Genomic DNA, 21,502 nt, shown 5'->3' with positions numbered 1-21,502 from the left:
GCGAGGAGGCGGTGCTCCCAGCTCGTGCGAAAGGCGGGGCGTGTCGGAGCACCTCCCCTCACACCGCCCCCCTCCTCCCGTTCCCGGAGGCGGGGCTTCTCGGGGGCGGGGCGCCCTGTGGGCGGGGCGCGGAGCCTCCGCCGGCCCCGCCGCTGCCGCTGTCGCTCGCTCGTTCAGCCGCTCTCTCTCCGGTCGCTGCCTGTCGGTGCCGCGGCGCGAGGCGGGCGCCGGTTTCCATGGTGATCGCGCGGCGCGGCCGGCGGCAGCGGAGCGCCCGGCCCCGCGCGGGGCCATGTCCCGGGGCCGCTGCCCCCACCTGCTGTGGGACGTGAGGAAGCGGAGCCTGGGGCTGGAGGAGCCCGGCCTGCTGCGGCGGCACTACCTGGGTAAGGGCGCGGCGGCGAGCGGACCGGGAAGCGGCGGATCCCCCCTCCTCCCCCCCCGCGGCGGTCGGACCCGGCCGCCAAGTTTCCCCGCCCGCTTGTGCCGCTCCTCCCGCCGGTGCCGGGGCCCCGCGAGGGGGGAGGGGGGAGAACTGTTGCTCGGGGCCGCCCCGAGCGCCCCTCACGGCCGTTGTTGGCCAGCGGGGCGGCCGCGTTCGCCGCCCACGTGAGGAAACGGAGCCGGTGGTGTTCTTTGGTAATGGCGGAGGGTGCGTGCGTGCCTCGAACCCCTGTGCCCGCAGCGCCGGGCGCGGGGCTGGCTGTTACACGCGTCGTCGCGGAGCTCTCGCCTTCGGTGGGCTCTCTGGCAACGAATCCTCGGCTTTGTACCCCGGAGGTGGAGCGATGCCCGCTCCCGAGGCGAACTGTAGGGTGCTTGCAGCGCTGGCGGTGTCTTCCTGGCTGCTGTTGGAGCTCCCTCGATTCCCTGCGGAACGGCTGTGCGAGTGACGTTCGGGGAACCCAAGCACTCGGCAGGGTGGGAAGGGTAAAGGAGAAAGCAGAGCCCCTCCTGGGGCTTCCACTCTCTGCGTGCACGTAAGCGCTGTGTGAAAAACTGTGCGATTGAAAACTGTTGATCCTGCTGACTTTGGCTTGGTAGCTTCTATCTGGATGGCAGTGTGTGGCAGCCTTAGCTGGGGCTTGTCCAGCTTAGAATCACAGAATAGCCCGGGTTGGATGGGACCCACAGGGATCACCGAGTGCAGCTCCTGGCCCCACACGTGACCGCCTAAAATCCAAACCCTATGTCTGACAGCGATGTCCATGCACTCCCTGAATTCCGGCTCTCAGGGCCGTGCCCACAGCCCTGGGCATCCCGTTCAGTGCCCACCGCCCTCTGGTGCACAACCTGTCCCTAGCCCCCAGCTGCCCCTCCCTTAACACAGCTCCATGCTGTTCCTTCAGGCCCCGCCGCTGTCGCACACAGCAGAGCTCAGCTCTGCCCATCCGCTCCCTGTGAGGGGCTGCAGCTGCCATCAGGTCTCCCCTAATTCTAGTGGAAATGCAAACGTCCTTCTCCCTAGACACACGAGGAATGTTCCTTCTGCTTGCTCCTGGTAGAGCAGAAAAGCCTCGTGTTAAAATTGGGGTTGCGGAGCATAGATTTTGAAGGGACATTGTGAGACTTTTTGCTCAGACGTTACACTGGCTCTCATAGTTGATGTGTGAAATTTCATCAGTAGAAATTAGTCCTAATTTTATGATGATCTATGGAGCACTGCTCCTGTGCAATATACATGACCAATTAAAAGCATCACTCTGGTGGCTGAAGTAAGATCTTATTGTTAGGGATGTTCATTGAACCTGAACATGTTCCATAGCATTGTAGCATTAGAGGACATTTTCCTTAGGACAGGCGGGACATGCAGCTGGATTCATGCTAAGGTAGTTACTGGTGGTGGCAAGTATTATTCTCTCCTTGAAGTTTGTGCCTTAAGCTGCAGCTTGGAGTTGGAATCACATTCTGGGCTTGGCATGTAGTGTGCTTGTCACACTTGTACTCAAAATGGCATTTACTGCCCTAGTACACCCACCAATGGGATTGCTTGTGTCTGGGTTTAACCCGTGGGAGGCCTGTTGTGCTTTTCATGTACTGTTCTGACATGTGTTATTACGGTTGTCTTTTCACATATCAGCAGCCCTGCATGGGACTGTTGCTATTTGGATGGAGGCTGTGTTGAAGCCAGTGGGTGGTGGTGGTTGTTGGTCCTCCTGGAGCTCATCTGAACTGGGAGTGAAACTTGTACCTGTCAGGCTTCGTCAGCAGCCTGAGGGCCAGAACGAAGGCAGGGCAGGTGTCTTGGTTTGGCTTAGCAGGAGTGTTATGAAACAAATGCGTCGTCTATGCTTTTTATTATTTTTTTCCTCACTTTTTTGGTAAATTTGTCAAAACAGTTTTACAGAATAAAATAGATTGTTTGTCTTTTTGCTGCTGGCCACCCTTTTCAGCCAGCAAAGCAGAAGGGAGGTCTCACAGCAGGAACCTGACAATGCAGTTAATAATGCATTGGAAGACACGTTGTGTTTACCAGTGATAACTGTACAGAGAACCATTGACTTGGATAGTATCATTATGCTACCGAATAAAATACAGGCAGTACGTAGGTGCCTGTATATTGGAGGGACGCATCTAAGAAGGGACTGCTGTTTCTTATTTACTCTGCGTTTTGGTTTCATGTGAACTGGCAATCAAGTGGCACTCTATTTATAGCCCCTTTCAGCTTTCAAAAACAGCTGCTCCAAGAGGGATCTGCACATCATATTGTGCCTCCCCATGCAGATGGCTCGCTCTGGGAATTTATATCTTTGCAAAACTCTGCTTGGTTTTGCAAGAACTTTTGATAATTGCCCTGAAACGTGGTCAGTTTAGGACAGAGTTGTAAAGGAAAGTCTAGTGGAGGTGAGCCAATGTGTACGTGCCTGGTATGTGCCCTCCGGACATCATCATCCATTAAGAATTCTCTCTGTGTGCTAGAGGGAAAATGTGGGTCTTATGTCTATCTGCGGTAGCTACATTTTCTTCAGCATTTGTGGGCTAATTAGTCTCGATTTCAAACAGTGCTTGCATCTGAAGTCTCTAGAGAAAGCCAAGCTGCTCTAGGAGGCTGGCAGAAGCACTCTGTGCTCTGGTGCATTTTGGCCATCGTCTTAGTCTGATGCTGGTAGGTAGAAACAAATTCACACTCCTTGTTTGAAGCATTACAGGGCTTGTACATTGAAAAACAGTGTTAGTAAGCTGTAGTATCCTACTTAAGTTCTGCTTTGAAACTGGCAAATGAGTTTAAGAGGACAAATTCAGAGACGTGCTACTTTCTTGAGAAGTCCGGAGTCAGTTCTGATAGCAGTTAAAGTGTTGGGTGTTGTCAACATGAGAGCTTGCGTGTAGGTTAACTATAGCATGTAATTATCTGTCTAGAGCAGTAACAGCCTGGGATTCTTGTAAGAAGGAAGTGGATCCGTAATTCCTCTGAAGTATTTAATGTGACAGCTTTATTTGCTTTCTGTGAGGGCCGTGCTGCTGAGGATGGCTCCAAGTGGCCGTGAAGAGGACTGAAGGCTGTTTTTAATATATATATTTTTTTTATTAACTGGCAGAGTGGGCTATCTGCAGAAACTTTATTAGTCTAAATTAATTTGCAGAGATGAATCAGTTGCATAGTTTTGTTCACAATGATTGTCAGGAGCTGTGCTTGAGATAGTCAGAGTGAATTTCAGAATAGGTACATTCTCCTTGGCCTTTGATACTCTTGTTGGCATCTGGTTTTCTGCCATCTTCCCTTGTAATAGGAATTTTTGGAGCTTTCAGCATTTGTTAGAGAGAGTGCTGTGGTGCTGTCTGCGGAGCTTCCCTCCACCTTTTCAAAGAAAGCTTTCATATGCTAGGGCATGTGTTTGTCTGGGTGTGCAGTTTATAATACTCTTGTTTTCTGATACTGTTTTGTAACGATTAGGAAAGGTTTGAGATCTACAAATGAACTGTAAGCAAACTAGTAGTGAGGTTAATTGTGGTCAAATTTTGTAAAGCTTCATCAGTCTTTGCTACAGGGAGAACTGGAAATGCATCATTATGCAGATAGTTTAGCGCATTCTCCCATTTCCTAATCAGACATTGTTCGCTCCACCTCTTTACCTGGGTGAACCATGGTAAAACCAAAACTACTGACAGATTGGAATCACGTCTATTCATAGGTAGGGCTGAAGAACAAGGCGGGTAAGGCCAGCAGTTTCAGTATTGGCTATGTTACACTTGATGACGTTACTGGTTTATACAACCAGCAGTGGTTTACAGAAGGTGGGTAGGATTGGGTGTTACTTTAAAGTCAGGCAGCTTTCAAGGTAGCTGGTGCCGCTGCAGACCTGGAGATAGTCTCAGGGCATTTAATCGGCCTTTCTTTAATTCTGTGCATAACACTTTTGATGTTTCAGTATTTTCAGGTGCACTGTTACATTTCACATCCTAAACCTTTTGCATTAATTTTCTTCTCCAGCATAAATTGAAGACACTGCATCTGTCACAGCTAAAAAAACATAATTGGGAGAAGTGTTTTATGCTGTTCTTCATTTTATAAGTCTGGTGTATTAACTGCTGCTTGAAAAAAGGAGCTCTATAACTTCACCTGTTTGTGTGATTGCTATTTTAATATATATGGCTTAACTTTCTGGTGTACTGCATCTTCTACTGCGCTTTGTTCTGTGCCCAGAAAGCCAGCTCTGTAGTAGTTGGTGTGTCTTGGTGCACACCAAGTGCTTTGTGAAATGAGATTGACTGACGGATACAACTGAACTCCCCAGATCTGCTTTGTTAGTGATGTTTTCTGAGTAATAGAAACTGTTGCAATCAGAATTGAAATCTGCAGTATAATGAATGAATGAGAGGAAAATACATCTTTGAAACAAACCCAAATACCTTTAATACACTCCATCTATTAGACCTCTGGCAGGAAATTTGGTATGGCCGTTGGATTTTCAGTGGTTGTACACAGGAAGACATACCAGAACACAGCAGGAAAAGAATGCTACTTTTTTAGTTATTAAAACGTTGGAGAGTGATTGGGTACTGCCTTAAACATGCTGCCATGTTTTGTTATTTGTTTTTTGTCAGTAAAAACACCATACTTAATGGACCTCTAAAAAACACAGATAGGCAATTGAAAAAAAGCAGTGTGTTGCTGAGATTTGTTGATAACAAATTGACTTCGGAGGATTTTAACGAAGGGAGTATGTCTGAAGCAAATTCCCTGATACGATCTCATTGAAGCTGTTAGCAGATAGCAGAAAGGCACAGTGTGTGTGCATAGCAAGTCACTCTTGAAAAATGTTGGGAGTGATCCTAATACATAAAATGTATTTTTTTTTTAAGTTCCAAATCAAGTGAGATATTCAAGACCACCATTTAAAAGCTTTTAATGAGTGATTTGTAGAATGTAGCATGCTATCTATAAAGCAAAATGAAAATGCAGTGTAGCAGAATCATCTGGACAAGGTAATAAATGAAGAAAAGCTGGTTAGCTATAATTTAGTACATAAGAGGAGCTCACTACAGAAATAGCTATAAACCAGTGTAACCTAAATATAGAGGGTTTCACGTGATTGCTTTCTGCGCTGGTGAAATTCTACATTATTCCACCTGTAGCTTAACTGAACTATGCAAGTGGAGACACAGAAGCCAGTTGCACTTGAAAGCTTGAAAGTAGTCTACAACACAGTGCCACACAGCTGTGTATTTGCTAGCTTGTTTTGCTGCTGTCTCAGTGATCTTTGCTCATAGTTAATGGTACCGTTGGCTTGACCTCGGTTACCTTTTCCTTGTATGTTCCTATGGTTTAATTGTTTTGTGTTACTGTTCCTGTCTCCTTATTTTTGTCCCATCTGGCTCCTCAAAGCAGGAATTGCAGTGTTGGCAGTCACTTCTGTTTGTTTTCCATTAAACAGAAAATTGATACACAGAATATAGGATTACTTGGTGCTTTGGTCGCTCTGTTCTGAAATAGGAGAGCGAGATTGATAGGAATGCAGCTTCTGTTTATGTGTATTAATTTGTGAAAAAACTGATTTTCAGTCCTTTGGAAATGAGAGAGTCCTTTTAAGTTTTGTCATCCCTGCTTGACATGGACTAACCTATGGCAGTGAACTTTCTTCATTTTATTTTTCAAGTGATTACCCTTTTCTGTAATATCTGTGCACTGAATGTTAGTCATGTGTGTTCTTGGCAACCGTGAACATACAATAATATATATATATTGTGTAATACATAAATGCATGTAGTAGTGTGCTGTAGTCCCAAAGCTTTGCATATTTGATTAGACTATTTGAATTACATTCAGTCTTAGGATGCTTTGGAGTTTTAATCTTTCCATACAGACAGCTGGAGTCTATAGATCTGCACATGCTTTGTGTACTTTTCCATTTTTTGATTGCAGTACTTTCATTAAATTTATGCAGTATGCTTTTAAAGATGCTCAGTACAAAAGAAACATTTCTGCTTTGTAAAGGACTGCCAGTTTCTTGATACAGACTATTTCAGACAGCTTCATCGTTCTGTTGCACCTTGATCTTGTAATTAATGAGTCTGGGATACATGAAAGCTGTCTCTTTCTGCAAAAACAAATTTTGTAACGCATTTGTACATAGGTTGCTCTGAAAGTAATGCCTCCTGCTTATTTCCATGGAAACTACAGCAGATAAAAAGAGCACAATAATACTTTTTGATAGAGCACATGCTCAGGTACGATATGCTATTTTTCAGTAGTCACCACCATTAGCCAATTTGCACAGATGAGCTGATCAAGATGCTCTTCCTTTTGTGGTGTAACAGCTGTGCACAGCTGTCCAGAACATGGTTTGTCTTTCACTTGGAAAAACACACTGCCCACTGCCTCAGTGTGCTCACATCCGCTGATTGATCACCATCAGCATTCAGTAAGTGTCTGTGAATGTCAATGAATGGTATCTTTTCTGCATGGAGGAATTCACTGACACTTCTGTATACCCTTCCATGTCAGATGCCATTCTGTCAGACTGCCCCTCTGCTGCTGTCTGTCACACGTCAACAACATGTAACAGAATAATGGTGGGAAGGATCAGCCACTACTGCCATACCACCAACACCCACCTCTGATGCCATGGCCAACATTATAACATAGGAGGCAATACTTTCAGAGCAGTCCTCACGTGTTTCAGGATGGCGCAGTGATGTGGCAGATCTCTTTAGTTATCCTTTCTTTTTTTTCTTTTCTTTCCTTTTTTTCCTTCTCTGTAGTCTTCCTCCAGTTGTTTCCATTACTTGCATGAGGGCAGACCTTCGAGCACATATGTGTAGTCACTGTTAAAGTGTTGCACTGCAATATGATGAGTTGTTATGACTTTGCTTATGATTCCTGATCTTCTTTGATTTAAACGTCCCCGAAATAGCCCAGTGGGATATAGCTGATCATGTATCAAGAACTTGTTGATACTTGAAACTAGCCCTATCCTGGCAATGAGGAAGAAGATCAGTCTGTTATTAAGTATGCCAGCCTTCAAAGTAAGCTGGAACTTTCACTAATGTAGTGCAGGTCTCAGCTTTTTCTTGTCCATCTTTGAGATTCAGTGAGTTACTGATTCAGATATGTCACAAATACTTTAGCGTAGTTTGATTCAATAAATACTGAATATAAACACAACAAAATGGAATCAGATAAACATCAGTGAATTTTAATGTATTTCTTGAATGGAGTGTAGGCTTTCCTTGGAAGGCTGAACACATGGATGCTGCTGCTCTCTATTTGAGAGGTATCATGGGGAAGATGAGGTTCGTCTTTCCTTGCCTTGTGAACTGAACGTGATACGAGGCAGTGATGTTTGTCTAGTTCTGTTTGACTACTGAAACTTCACCATCATACAAAGCTATCAGGCAAAACCTTCTGAAAGCTAACACACAAAACCTTCTTTGTGTTGGTTATATTGGTTTGTAGCTATTTCTGTAGTGAGTTCCCATTATTTACTCTTCCTAAGAAAGGAAGGAAAATGAGATTCTATTTGTTTTTATTCTATATGCCCTGAAAATGCTCTTGAGTGAAAAAGGATGAATACATGCAATCTAATGCACCAAACAATTTTCAAAAGTAAGACTTATTTGGTTCCCTCTGTTTTTAATGCCCACTTACAATTCAGTTTATGTCACCGGTGTTGCTTGATAGTCATCTCCTAGCAAGACTCAGATTTCTGCTTCAGCTTTTGACGTCACCTATTTTTAAACTCTAATCCTGGGCAATTTCTGAGTGTTTACACATGTAATCTCACAGGGATACTTATCTGTATCTGTTACGCTGTGTGTCTCTACTTCACTTCTTGCTCCAAAACAGATGGCTTGTAATTCCCATACCGCCTAGGATTAAACAGTATTTTAAATGAGGTGAGTGTGCAGAATGGTAATAGGTTCGTTTCATGTCCAAATTCCCAGTTTTACCAAAATGTCTTTGCAAGAAAAGCAGAAGGCTTTTTTTTTTTTTTTTTTTTTTTTTGCCGGAAGGCATGTCTCCTTAGATATGCTGGTAAGCTTCTGTCTAATCGCTTCCTAATCTATTTAAAAATGTGGATTGAATTAGCTTTGGCAACTTTAAATAGTAGACTTTCTTTCTTTCTTTCTTTTTTTTAATTTTTATTTTTTTTTACCCCAGCACCTTTATCCAAAAGCAGGCAGGGGATAATCGCATGGCGAGTTGTGCCAGCTGGTGGGGAGAGGCAGCAGCCGCTGCTGGGCACTGAGGCAAATGGTGGCCTGGCAGTGTGCTGAAGAGCTGATTCCAATAGCTTTTTCTGTGCATCCATGCTATGGTAGTTGTCTGTCCGAATGCATGGAGGTGACAGAAGATCATAGTTCTGCTGCCAGCGGTCGTCACTTTTGCTCTGGGGCAGTCATATCCCTGTTTCTGCTTTATAGACGTCCTCTGCTCCTGCTGAAGCATGGAGCTTCTGTTTAGCCTCAGGTGTCATAAGAAGTGCTTTAAAGAACCAAATGAATAACCAACCTGCCGAAAACGGTCTGTTTTCCTTTCTCCTGTCACAAAACCACACTGATTTGTCTTCTGTTCAGCTGTAATGTGTGGCAGGAACTACACAGAAGGCTTTTCTGTGGGCAGCCAGAGCGGCGACAGGGTAGCTGTCAGAATGCGGTGTACTTGTCAATGAAATCCACTTAGTGCTTGCCACTGTGGCATGGTTGGTTTCTCACAAGTTGTTATTTAGAATATGCAGATAAAATGTCGTCTCTGGGATTTACACCCCGCTTATGCTACGCAAGCACTTTAAAAATTGGTATTAATATAGTTGATTTTCATTTATTAAGTATATTTCAAGCATAGCAGACACTAAACAACAATTGAACAAGTTATATATGATTATTCACTTTGACGCACCAATGCTTGTGGTCTTGTCAGTGGTGGGGCCCTATGCAAGCTTATATTCAGGAGTGGGTGCCTTTAGAATCTGAAATATATTTGAAAGTTGATTACAGACGCTTCTGCTAATGCAAACACGTCTGTGTTATTACCTGCAGTGATTTACTCTTGCAGCTTTGGTAGAAGAAAACAGAAATTGAAGTCTTTTCCAGGATGGTTACTAACTATCCTAATATGTATAACATCACAGGGCCAACTTTTTATTCTATTTCATTTTAATTTCAGCATATCTTGTTTTGTTTTTTCTTGTAAGACTGTACTGTCTATCAGTATACTCACCAGGAGACTCCATCAGGAGACGTGCTGGGTTGGACTTCTGGGCATAGTGTTGTACCTTCTGTAGTTTCAGTCTTAATATGTGAAAGTTCTGTGCTTCTAAATACATGAAGCTTATTCTGAAGTGTCTTAGGATTTAAGTGCAAGCTTGATTAACACTAAGTCATCTGGTGCTGAGTGTTTAGTAACAGAGCTCTTAGAGATTAAAATGGCGAGTAGGTCTCTTCACAGAAATTAAAATATTTTCTCTTTCTGTGCAGTGTTTAGACCTTTAATCTAGATGAATTACCATTAAAAGTAAGGAAGAATTTGGGTTACCTGTTCTGAACTTAAATCATAAAGAAGCAGTTGTCCACAGCAACTTGAAAGGCAGTCTTTTAAACACTGATAAAAGCAAGTGTTACAGTTTTGGGGGGCATTTATACAGAACTATTAGAAATCTAAGAGGACATTGAACAAAGGACTGGAGGATCACACTAATGGATTTGGTTTCTAGCACTACTGCTGATTCACTCTCTTATTTGATAAATTGCTTTGGTTTCCTGTGTCACAAAATCAGTGTGTATAAAATGGGGCCTCTCTGAGTCTGTCTGCTAATACGTGTTTTTCAAGACTTCAGTTTGTGTTCAAGGATTTTAATATTTCTTGATGAAATGTAATGTATGCTTATTTTCTGTAGTCCTGTTAACTGTGTGATGCATGGAGACCTCTGTTTGCTGTACGGTATATTCAAATTAATTTGTTAAGGAAAAGCAGTGGACACGGAACAAAAGATGGGAGGGGTGCTCCAAAAGTAATGCCTCCAATGTTATGTTGGCCTGCAATATCAGAGTTAGATTTTGGTAGTATGGCAATAGAGACTGAACCTTTCTGCTGATATTTCAGTTGCATTTTGTTACTGTGTGACAGATGGCAGCAGAGGGGCAGTCTGACAGAATGGTGTCTGACGTGGGAGTGCACGTGGATCAAAGTGGTGTCATTGAACTCCTCCGTGTGGAAGAAATGGCACCCAGTGATATTAAGCAAGCACTGATGAACGTTTCTGGACACCAGTCAGTGGATGTGAGCACAGTGAGGTAGATGGTGGATGGTGCATTTCAGCAGTGGTGACAGTGACACTGGGTCACTTCCCAGGGTACAGATTTTTTTTGAGTGCAGCATGCAGACTCTTGTTTATCGCTGGCGAAAATGCACAGCTGATGGTGATAGCTGTGTTGAGAAACTGTGTTTTGTAGATGAGAATTTGCTCTGTCAAATAGTGTTATTGTGCTCTTTGAAGTAATATCCGTGGAAATAAATAGGAGACATTACTTTTGGAGCTACCTGTATCTACTTAGTCATTGTGTGAAGTTTGACACAGTCCAGCCAAATAAACCATTTACAGATTAACTGGACTGGTCATCTTCTCATGAAGCAGCTTCTCAAATGTATAAACTCAGTGCTGGAGGTCCAAGAGAAATTTTGTAATGCTCTTAGAACAGGATACTGTGTGCTCTGCAGTGGCAGCAGGCTCTGGCTCTGTTTCAGTTTTAAACTAGGGCATTTCAGATGTCACAGCAAGCAAGCACCGAGGGACTTGGCCTCAGGAAGAGCCAGCTTGACTTAAATGAGCATTTGTTTGACAAACAGGATCTATTCGTGTTTTTCAGAATAAAGGTTACCTTTCAGTTTCACATACTATGGTGGTGCAGGTTTGCATCAAAATTTGGTTATATTTCTGTATAGAGCAAACACACTTTCAAGTCTAGACCTTCTTTATGAAATGATATCTGTATTTTCAATGGAAAGATCTGGAGTGAATATAAAGGTCTTATATACTTCAAGCATTGAGCTCTTCTGCTGTCGTGTTCTGAAGTACCATTGTTAGGTGGTTCTCTGGAGAGGTGTGTTGGCAAGGTATCATTGGTTTGACATTATGTGCAGGTAGCATATTGAAGAGACAACGTACAAGTAAGCATCTGTGCTTTCTTTTTTTGCCTTCTTTCCCATATTTCAGCTCGTATGATGAGTGCATCACCTGATCAGGTGATGCTTCTTCCATACATAAAATACGGCCTTGGGAATGGTCCTATAGACTAGTTTAATAAAAGATATTTTAAGAATATATATTGATCACTGTACTGAGGGATGTCACTGTACCTTGAGTCTTCAGTAGTGTGCAGTGTTCGGTAAAAGAGGGTGGATGGACAAAACCTAACAATGGCATTGATCATTGTACTCAGAATGGCAATGTCCCCTGAGGTTTCAGAAGTGTTGAGTGAAAATGGGCGGGTAGAGTGCTGGCTTGATAGCTCTCCGGATTTCAAATACATAAATACTTCAAGGAGGTCACCACTACCATCTGAAATTTCACAATGCTTGTTTGCTTTTTTGTTTTTTTTTTTTTGTAGATAGCTTGACCTCAAAAGTTTCAAAACAAACCTCACATATGTCCAGTGAGCTAATGTGTGTCTTGACAGCTTGGTCACTTGACCCTCTCATAAACAGACCTTACTTGAAGAGAAGTAATGACGTATTAAGGCATCCTCTCATTAATTCTCTGATGGCATGTATTTAAGCAAAAAAGAAAAAAAAGAAAAGAAACAGTTTTTGGCTTTTACACAGCCTGTCCACACTGTTAGCAAAAAAAAGTCAGCAAAGGTCTTGAGTCCAGAAAGAATTTTTCTGAGAGACTGCATCTCCCTTACTGTCTTAGGTGGAGAGAGGATCCAGGAGGACCACCTTTCTGGAGGACAGAGGGAACAGGTAGCCACTGCAGTAGGTGAATGAGAATTAAGGATTTGTCAAGATGCTTATCACCCAGAAGAGCGGAGTCCTTGAAGAGGAGAATTTGACTTTTAGGAAGTCTAGTGATAAGAGTTGTGACAAGGAATCTTAAGAATGAAGTAGGAGGGTAGCCTACTAGTTAGCAAGATAAGGCATTGAAAACAATACCAATTAATGTGATAAAAAATATGAACGTTACAAAAAAATATTCAGGTGACTTAAATAACAGAAAACTATAATATTTATTTACTGAGCTTTTTCACCAAACCAGTGAACTTATTGAAGTCATTGCTGCAATACGAGGAACAAAGATTTTGTGGGCTGTTAAGTCAGCTTTTAAAAACAGTGAATGCAGAATCAGTATTTTCTTCAGATCAGATTATTCAGGTAGTTCTGTTTTTATTTTAGGAGGAAAAAGCACATTCAGGATCTGCTGACCCCAGTTTTGCATTATAAAATAAGAAGAAAAGTGAATGGATTGCTTCTAGCTTATTTTAGTACTTTATCTGTACAGTGGGTGTGGTGGGATAGTCCAGCCAAGATGAGCAATGAAGTCTGTAGTCCCCAATCTCATGTGGATCTTGCTGTTATGTTGCAAGAGAAAGGCTGTCCTGGCATGACTTAGTCAGCATCGTGAGGTAGAGGTCAGAGTGGACGGTTTGTCTGGGTTCCAGGAAATCCAGAAGGATCACCCCTTTCCTATCCCAAAAGACAATGCACATCACTATACCCTCTGACGGCTGCATCTTGAAGTTTGGTGGGGAATTTGCATGTTGCCACTCCCTGGGCTGCTGTTTTGACTCCAGCTGATAGTGGTGACAGCATGTATCAATAAGGATGTGTTCTGGGAAACTGTCACCTTTGGCCTCTTATCTGTTCTGTAGGTCCTGATAAAATTTACATATGATGTTCTTTCTATTCCTGTGTGAGCATTCATGAGGAGCACCTAGTGCAAACTTTGCAATATTTCAACATTGCCATTTTTTTTTTTTTTCCTAAGTGTTGAAGCTGATATTCAGCTCTGCGGAGTTCTCTGGTCATGCTCTGACGATTCATGCAGATGTGCTGTTTGAGACACTTTTCATTTTGTGGTGTGACAGCTGTGCATGGCTGTCCAGAACATGGCTTGTCTTTGATGTCTCTATTGCCACTGCTGAAATGCGCCACCCCTGCATCACTGTGCCCACATCCACTGTTTGGTCTCCAGAAATGTTCAGCAAGTGTCAGAATTATAGAATGGCCTGGTTAGAAAAGGACCACAACGATCATCTAGTTTCAACCCCCATGCTGTGTGCAGGGTCACCAACCAGAAGACCAGGCTGCCCAGAGCCACATCCAGCCTGGCCTTGAATGCCTTCAGGGATGGGGCATCCACAACCTCCTTGGCAACCTATTACACTGTGTCACCACCCTCTGTGTGAAAAACTTCCTCCTAATATCCAACCTAAACCTCCCCCATCTCAGTTTAATACTATTCCCCCTTGTCCTATCAGTATCCACCCTTGTAAACAGCCGTTCCCCATCCTGTTTATAAGCTCCTTTCAAGTACTGGAAGGCCACAATGAGGTCTCCCTGGAGCCTTCTCTTCTCTAAGCTAAACAAGCCCAGTTCCCTCGACCTTTCTTCATTGGAGAAGATGGCTATAAACGTCAGTGGATGCCATTTTTTCTGCAAGGAGAAATTTGTCACGTTTGCTTTGTATGCACTTCCATGTCAGACTCCATTCTGTCAGACTGCCCCTCTGCTGCCATCTGTCACATGGCAACATGTATTGGGATATTGATGGGCAGGTCTAACCTCTACGCCAAACCACCAACATCTGCCTCTGATATCGTGGGCTGACATAATAAAATTGAGGCTTGCTTTTGGAGCATCCAATGAAGAAAGAAAGGTTTTTGGAGGCAAAACATTTTGACATTTCTGCAATGTCTCTTTAGTGACTCATCTTTATTCCCTGTGCTATCTCTAAATTTTCTGAAATCAGCCTGATTTTGGGTAGAAAACAGCCCACCAGCAGTGTAGGCAGGGTATTGGAAAGAAGTTTAACTCTACACTGCAATTTTAAATGTATGCTTTTGTTAGAATTCTTGCTCTGTCTACAGCTAGAGGAGTCAAACAAGACTAGAAAGACTAATGCTGAATACTGCACCACTTAATTAGTAAGGTAGTATGTTTTTAATTTGGTTTTTAAGCTGCTTTAGATGTGCTTAGAAACAGTTGCTGTATAATCATCTCACCCAGTCATACATCCTCTTAAGACGAACCAAAAAAAATCCTTTGTAAAAGAACATTCTTCAGTCTGCTGTGGTTCTTGAGCTGTATTAGCGGAAGTCTGGCTGCAAAACATGCCTTTTTGTGGAGAGAAGACTAGATGCACGTTTACTGAGGTGCAGTTGTAGCTGCTGGAGCTTGTAATGCTTGAAGGGTTCCTGAGTCTTGGAGAGTGTGTCGCATTGATGTCCTGTGCCTGCTTCTCAGTCAAGTGTCTGGCCTGTGGCAGCCTGGTTTGCTAGGGGTCAGCTGAGGATACCAGGTGGTCTCTTTTTTGTTCAGGAGATTGTATGGGACAAGTAAAGACACAAAGAGGAAACAGTAGAGAGGAGAAAATGTGGTTACAAATTTGTACTGGAATGCCAGAGGCAGCAAGGCTGGATGCCTAAATAGGGCCTCCCATTTCATCTGAACAAACAAGCCATGAAGTGTAGAGCTTTCTGATATAGGGAGGGTTTTCTTCTGTTCTAGTTTTTCTTTCTGAGGATCCTTAGTTTCCTTAAGGGAAAGTTAATTTGGAGTGAATGCAGTAGTTGTGTTATTCAGAAACAATACAGCCTAGTACCTTACCTAGAGTTTTGTTCTGAGAGTTCTAGAAATAGAGGATAGAAAAAATAATATTCTTGGAGTCTACAGGGTTTTAGAATTTAAGTGAAAAGATCAGGCTTACCAATATTTGTCTTTTTTGAAAATACTTTCTAGGGATTATTACGTTCATTTTAACCTGTTTTCCTGACACAAAGGCATTCTAATCAAATACCTCCAACTTTCATTTAGGAACTTCAGGAAGTAGTGATGTTGTTTTCAAAATGCCTTTTTTGCTCTTCAGTTGTATTGTATAGTAGTTATTAAGTGCAGTTGGATGGCAGCTAGCATGCAGATAAGAGCATAAAATTCATGGGACCTTGTTGTAGTCAATATACATTTATAGATTTCTTTTTTCTCCTTCATCTTTACATTTTATATCACCTTTCCAAAACTTTCATTTTTTTTTAAATCTTTTATGTACAAATCAAATGCAGTGGTACTGGACTTCACTTTTGCTTTTCAAAATGCAGCATTAATAACAAAATTGAAGTTGAGTTTTCTAGCTTAAGAGCAAATGTAGAATTGTAGATAATACTTTAAAGATCTTCCAACTTTTTGTTGAAATTGAGATCATGTTTTACTCAAGATCTAAATACGTTCTCCTTTGTATACTTATACAAAATGTCTTAGTTGTGAAGCTATGTTGTACTTGCTGTCTTCAGCAAAGTTGACCAAAAAAACCACAGGACTATTCTTGATGTTTCAGCAATTTGTTTCAGGGCAGCCTTCAACTTGTGAACTGTGCATGTTGCCATTTGTATCTTGTTGAAAGTGGTGGAAGAACTAGCAAATGTGATGCTTATCTTAGCATTTATGAAATGAAAACCACATGAATTGTTTTGAGACTGACAGTTATATTCTGATTCTTCATTGTTTAGGACTGCTAGTGTCCAGTAGAAGTATCTAAATTAGTTCTTCATGTTACCATTTTAAAAGGGTATTGTAATTAGTATTTTTCTTTACAGGGAGAAGAGAATTTATCCAAAGATTAAAACTTGAAGCAACCTTGAATGTGCATGATGGATGTGTAAGTTGCTTTGTTGCTTTTTTTTTGTTTGTTAAATGTTGTTAAATAGTGATTATGTTGCCACAGTAATAGTTCATTGACTTAAAAATGCAAATACCATGTCTTAAAATCTGAGTTGGAAACCTCTGCTTGTTGAGACCTACATCTGAATTCTCTAGGTATTTGTTTCCTCTTAAGCATTCAATGTTTTATCTTTGAAGGACAGAATCCCACTTCTCTCCTTCACTACCATGTCCTGCACTTGAATGAGTTAAGCTCATGTGCCAGGAAAACGCATGCTTGTCTTTTCAGTTAGAACCAATCTTTAAGTGGAATCATTTTGTGTCATGCTGATATGCTTTTTTTACTTAAAGCAATATTGATATTTTAAGTGATTTATTTTTCACACTTAAAAAACAAATGATTGAGTGCTGCATTCTTATTTAAAGTGACAATAAAGACCAAAAAAAAAAAAAAAAAAAAAGCTTGAAATATTCCTTATTTAAATGATTAATTTTGAAAGTGCTCCAAATATTACATGGCATATTCTTTTAAATACTTAAGCTAAGCACAGAACAAAGAAATTTGTTTTAACATTGAATGGCTTCATTGAATGGCTTTAACATAACACTGATTCACCTGTGTGAGTGTGTCAGAAAACAAGTTAAAATACCAGTTGGGCATACTTGCCTGTGCACAGAATTATTAGAGTAGTGAATAAATACTCAGAGCTCTGTCCTCTGAATGAAATTACAGCTGTTGGAATAAGATTTTTTTGCTGTATTGCTTTTGTAGATGTAGAAGTCAAGTAAGGATTGCGATATCCTTCCTCTTTAAAATGCTTATGCCATCAATGGTAAATTATATTTGTCTCTTCCTTCCCATCCCCTCCTACTATAACTGCTCAGTCAGCATACATTTCAAACATAAGGAATGAGTGTCATAGAAATCTTACTAAGAGTTTTTCTAGTTTTGTTATTTTGTTACAGGCATTTATATTCTTCTGGAGAGTTAGTTTTGGCTCATATATTCTATGTAAAGCAAACTAAAAAAAGATGAACAACATAGTTAAAGCACAAATTTGCTTTTCTAATGGAGGGTAAAAGTCTAACTTCCTACTCACCATTTGATTTATATATTACACAAGAGCAAGATCTTGTCAGAAAGTAGGCCTGTATGTATAACCATACTCAGAACATTTTTGAAGCAGGATGATAGTTCTGTGAAATACTTGGAGTATTCATATTTTTGTAGCATTAATATTAACATAGCACCTTCATGTTTGGGATTTCTGCCTCAGAGCTGAGCCCAGAAGTTGCTGTTTCTCATGTTGTCTCTCAAGGGAGCTTAAGAGGCTGAGAAGCTCAGTAGTAGATTTATAAAATTAGATGAGATGCTTTCTTTTGAAGTTGGCTGCATTGGACTGGTAGCAACTAAGCATGAGGTAAGTAGAAGAAAGCAAATCTAAAAGAGATTGATTGAATTCTGTGAAAACTGGTAAGGTAGAACTACAGAATATGTAGGTAGATGGATCATTTGGTATGTGGAAATAATACATTCTGAATTGAAGGGGAGAGGATCACCTGAAGGAATAACTTCTTGTTTCTATGTATAGATATTCACTTCACTATCAAGTGTTTGGTGTGACATACATCTCATTGAGCAGAGCATTTGTGAGCAAGTCACTTTTTAGAAATAGTCCTCAAAGTTATGTTTGAATTAATATAAGTAGTATGTTTAGCATACTGTTAGAACATGTAGTTCTTACTTCTTCCTCCATATGTGACAAGTAGTGCTTTTTCACTCCCTTCTGTGTTTGGGAGATCTTTCTGATATGTCTCTGAAGACATTTTTTTTTCTTCTGTTTTTTAAACGCTGTTAACATATTCTGTTTACAAAAGAGCTAATTTTACTGGTACATTACAAAGGAGTGAGTGAAAATTCAGAATTTTCAGCCTTGAGGCTTGGCTGCCTCTTGTATTCTCTTTGAGGGAATCACAGAAGTGATGTATGGACATGACACCAAGGAATGCAGTTTAGTGATGGAATTCAGTAGGCCAGGTTGGTGGTTGGACTTGATGATCTTTGAGGACTTTTTCAACCTAGATGATTCCATATTTCTATGATTCTAGTAGATGGTAATTTTTTTTTTCCTATTTGAGTGATGAATTAAAAGAGCTCACTGCTTTACTTGAGGGAAGATGTAGGTTGGATGTCAGGGGGAAATTCTTTACAGAGAGAGTGGTGAGGTACTGGAACAGGCTGCCCAGAGAGGTTGTGGATGCCCCATCCCTGGAGGTGTTCAAGGCCAGATTGGATGTGGCCCTGGGCAGCCTGTAATTAAATGTATTTAATATAGTATTAAATGTGGAGGTTGGCAGCCCTGCCTGTGGCAGGGGGTTGGAGCTTGATGATCCTTGAGGTCCCTTCCAACCTGGGCCACTCTGTGATTCTGTGATTCTTCCTTGAAAGGCTAGTTGAGAAGCAAACAGAATTTTATACAGATGATAAAGTGTGGAATACCTAATAGAAAAAAAGCTAATTACATACTCTGTGTCTTTCTCATTATAAATTTCTGTCACTTCAGTAGGACATCTTTCTTATTTTGACCCTAAAATGAAGAATTTCAAACCCTTTGTGTAGTAACTGTTATGCTGTGCTTTCAGCTGGGCATTGAGTGGCTGTGAAGGTAATAGATGTATAGCTTTTCTAAACAGTTCTGCAATATGAACGAGTTTTCTAGGTAGTCCTCATTTGAGGATGTATTTTAAGAGTGTGTGTTCTACATTGGAACAGGGCAAGGATTTTTCTTAATCTGCTGTCATTGGCCATCTGTTTTCAGTTGTGCATATGTTTATTTACTGGGGCAATTCAATGTTGGTCAGTGGAGTCTACTGAGCACTGAGAAGTGTAATAATTGATCGCTTGCATAAAATAATTGTTTTCTGGGGAAATAAAAATAAAAGTCAATCACTGAAAGGATTTTATTTTTTTTTTTTTTTGGTCAGTAACATTGGGAAGGTGATCCAGTACATAATTAAAAGCCTGTTTAGTTGTAGACTTCCAGCATGGGCTGTCTTCTTGCTTCACAGTTTTTCTGAATCAAATTTGGCTTGGGTAGGGTATGCTGAAATTGCTCAAACCTGAATGAAATCAGGATTTAAAAGGAAGATGTTAGATGTCTTGTGTAGGCTTGTGACACTGCAATTCATATAATTGTTGTCTCTCTCCTTTGTTTCTTCCTATACATTTCTTCCTATGCTATGTTTACTTTTCTTTCAGGCTTTTTGGATCCTTTCTACTACTATTGGTTAAATTTTTGTGCAAGCTCTTTCTCACATCACTTGCCCACCTCCTCCCCCCCCGCTCTACTTTTTACAGCTTCTTGTGGTTTTTGCTTTTTGTTCCTGTGTTAGCATTTTGATTTCTTTAAGGGCAGTCATGGTATTTAGCTTCCTGAAAGGAAATGTAGGTGAAAATTAACATTCTAGTGTTGGTACTAACTGTAATACTGCACTGTGCTTGACTATGTGTTTTGAGTACTGTAATTATCAGAATAGTTTAAACAGTTTACTTCCATGTTGAATGGATCCAGGGGCTAGTTGAATGTGTAGTTATTGGTGACTGACAGCCAGGGCTGTAGGAGTAGCCAAGGTGCATCACTCAGTCAGGCCTGCTAACTTGGCTGTGATGGTGGCCAGAACTGATTTTTGAAGAAAGCAGAGACATGGCCAGTGTATAGAAGGGAGAACACATCAGACTTTAATGGACAAATGGAAGTGAAGTTTGCATCTTTGTTTCTGATCATTTTTCTTTGGCAAACATTCTTTTCCACTTTTGGTGTTTAGAGCATTCCATGACAATGAAATGCAGTTTTAATAAAATGCCATAGGAGAATCATCCTTTATTTTGGATGTTGTGAGATGCTTTCATTGAAGGCCTTCCATTTCCTGTATTACAAAGAACTATGGAAAATTATTTCTTACTTTTGCCATGCTGTGAATGATTTCATAAACTTTTGTCATATTCTCTTTCTCTCTCCCCTAGACTACTTGTAGTCCACTTAGACCACTTGTGCTGTGGACTAGCACAAATTTGCAATAAAAAGCTTTAAGTACTTCCAATCATCCTAGCCATTCTTTCTCATAACTTTGCATTTCAAATGGGTATTAATAGAAATTGAGAATATGGGGGTGGAATACAAACCAAAGCTGCAGTATAGAAGGTGCAGATCTGCCAGACATGGATACACTGACAGAATGACATTTGCACTTCTGTTCATTTTCTAGTGTGTTTTTGAGTGCCTGTAATTAGTTTAAAGATTGTCAACAAATACATCACGTTCTGGTAATTAATCCACTTGCCCATGTGATCCATCTATGCAAACAGCTAATACTCATTTTGCAACTTTGCCTGAAGAAGGACTCCAACTGAGCTATGCTTAAAGTAGTTACTAAAATGAGTATTCTTATTTTAAACAAGATTTTTGCCTTTCAGGCCCACACAAATGAGAGATTTGAATCAAAAGAAAGCATAAGAAAAGAATGTTAAAAAATAGAGTTTTGACTAATGATACAGTCCACTCATATCGAATCACAGCAGTTATCCTGCCTGCAGAAAATAGCCATTGAAAAATGTTGATGGCTGCAGTTTGACAGCTAAGGCTATTTTAGAGACAATTTGAAATAATAATGGTCATGCATACAGTCTTCGGAGCTTGTGCATGAACTACCACTGGAAGAAAAAACTTGCTTGCTTTAAGGATACTTTCTGAGTTTCCTGGATTTTGAATTTCCAGCTTTATATCATTAGCACAGTACTGAACACAATATTGCGGAAAGGAAAATTGGTAAAGAAACGTACTGTAAAATTCTCCCAATGTGACTTTGCACCTCTCCGTAGGACTTGGCTTTTCCAGCATGTATACATTCCTCAGAGGGGGATCTGGGATGGATTCTACATTGCTTTTCACAGGATCCTTGAGATGTCATGTCTGAGAAGCCTGTAAAGCAGTGGACGTTTGGAATTTGGACAATGTGAAGATACAGTGATGTGCTAGTTCAAGTTCAGAGAACTCTGTGGAGTATATTTGCTACATTGAAACACTTGAATGTATAAAATTGAGGGACTTGAGATCATTGTGGGAAGGCTTAATTTACCTAATGGACTCTTCAGGAGCAAAGGAAATAATTGAATTGCAAATAGACAGGCCA

General features: G+C 41.1%; 1 protein-coding gene across 7 annotated transcripts in view; it reads left to right on the top strand.

The window, feature by feature from the left end:
• The first annotated feature begins 83 nt into the window (after positions 1–83).
• Positions 84–21,502, top strand: part of DCAF6 (DDB1 and CUL4 associated factor 6) — an 82,210-nt gene continuing 60,791 nt past the window's right edge. For 5 of the 7 annotated variants that reach the window (XM_085240142.1, XM_085240149.1, XM_085240135.1 and 2 more), the window contains exons 1-2: positions 150–386; positions 16,249–16,310. In XM_085240142.1, coding sequence (XP_085096268.1) covers positions 293–386; positions 16,249–16,310 — 156 coding nt within the window. In that variant the 5' untranslated portion in view covers positions 150–292. Of the gene's footprint in view, positions 387–16,248; positions 16,311–21,502 lie in introns of all 7 variants that reach the window. The other 2 variants (XM_085240127.1, XM_085240113.1) reach the window with 1 other exon arrangement.

Source organism: Meleagris gallopavo, chromosome 1 (assembly GCF_905368555.1).
Source record: "Meleagris gallopavo chromosome 1, MGAL_WU_HG_1.1, whole genome shotgun sequence".
In the NCBI taxonomy this organism is placed as follows: Eukaryota; Metazoa; Chordata; class Aves; order Galliformes; family Phasianidae; genus Meleagris; species Meleagris gallopavo.
Note: the sequence above shows the minus strand (reverse complement) of the source record. Positions and strands in the feature narration are given on the sequence as shown.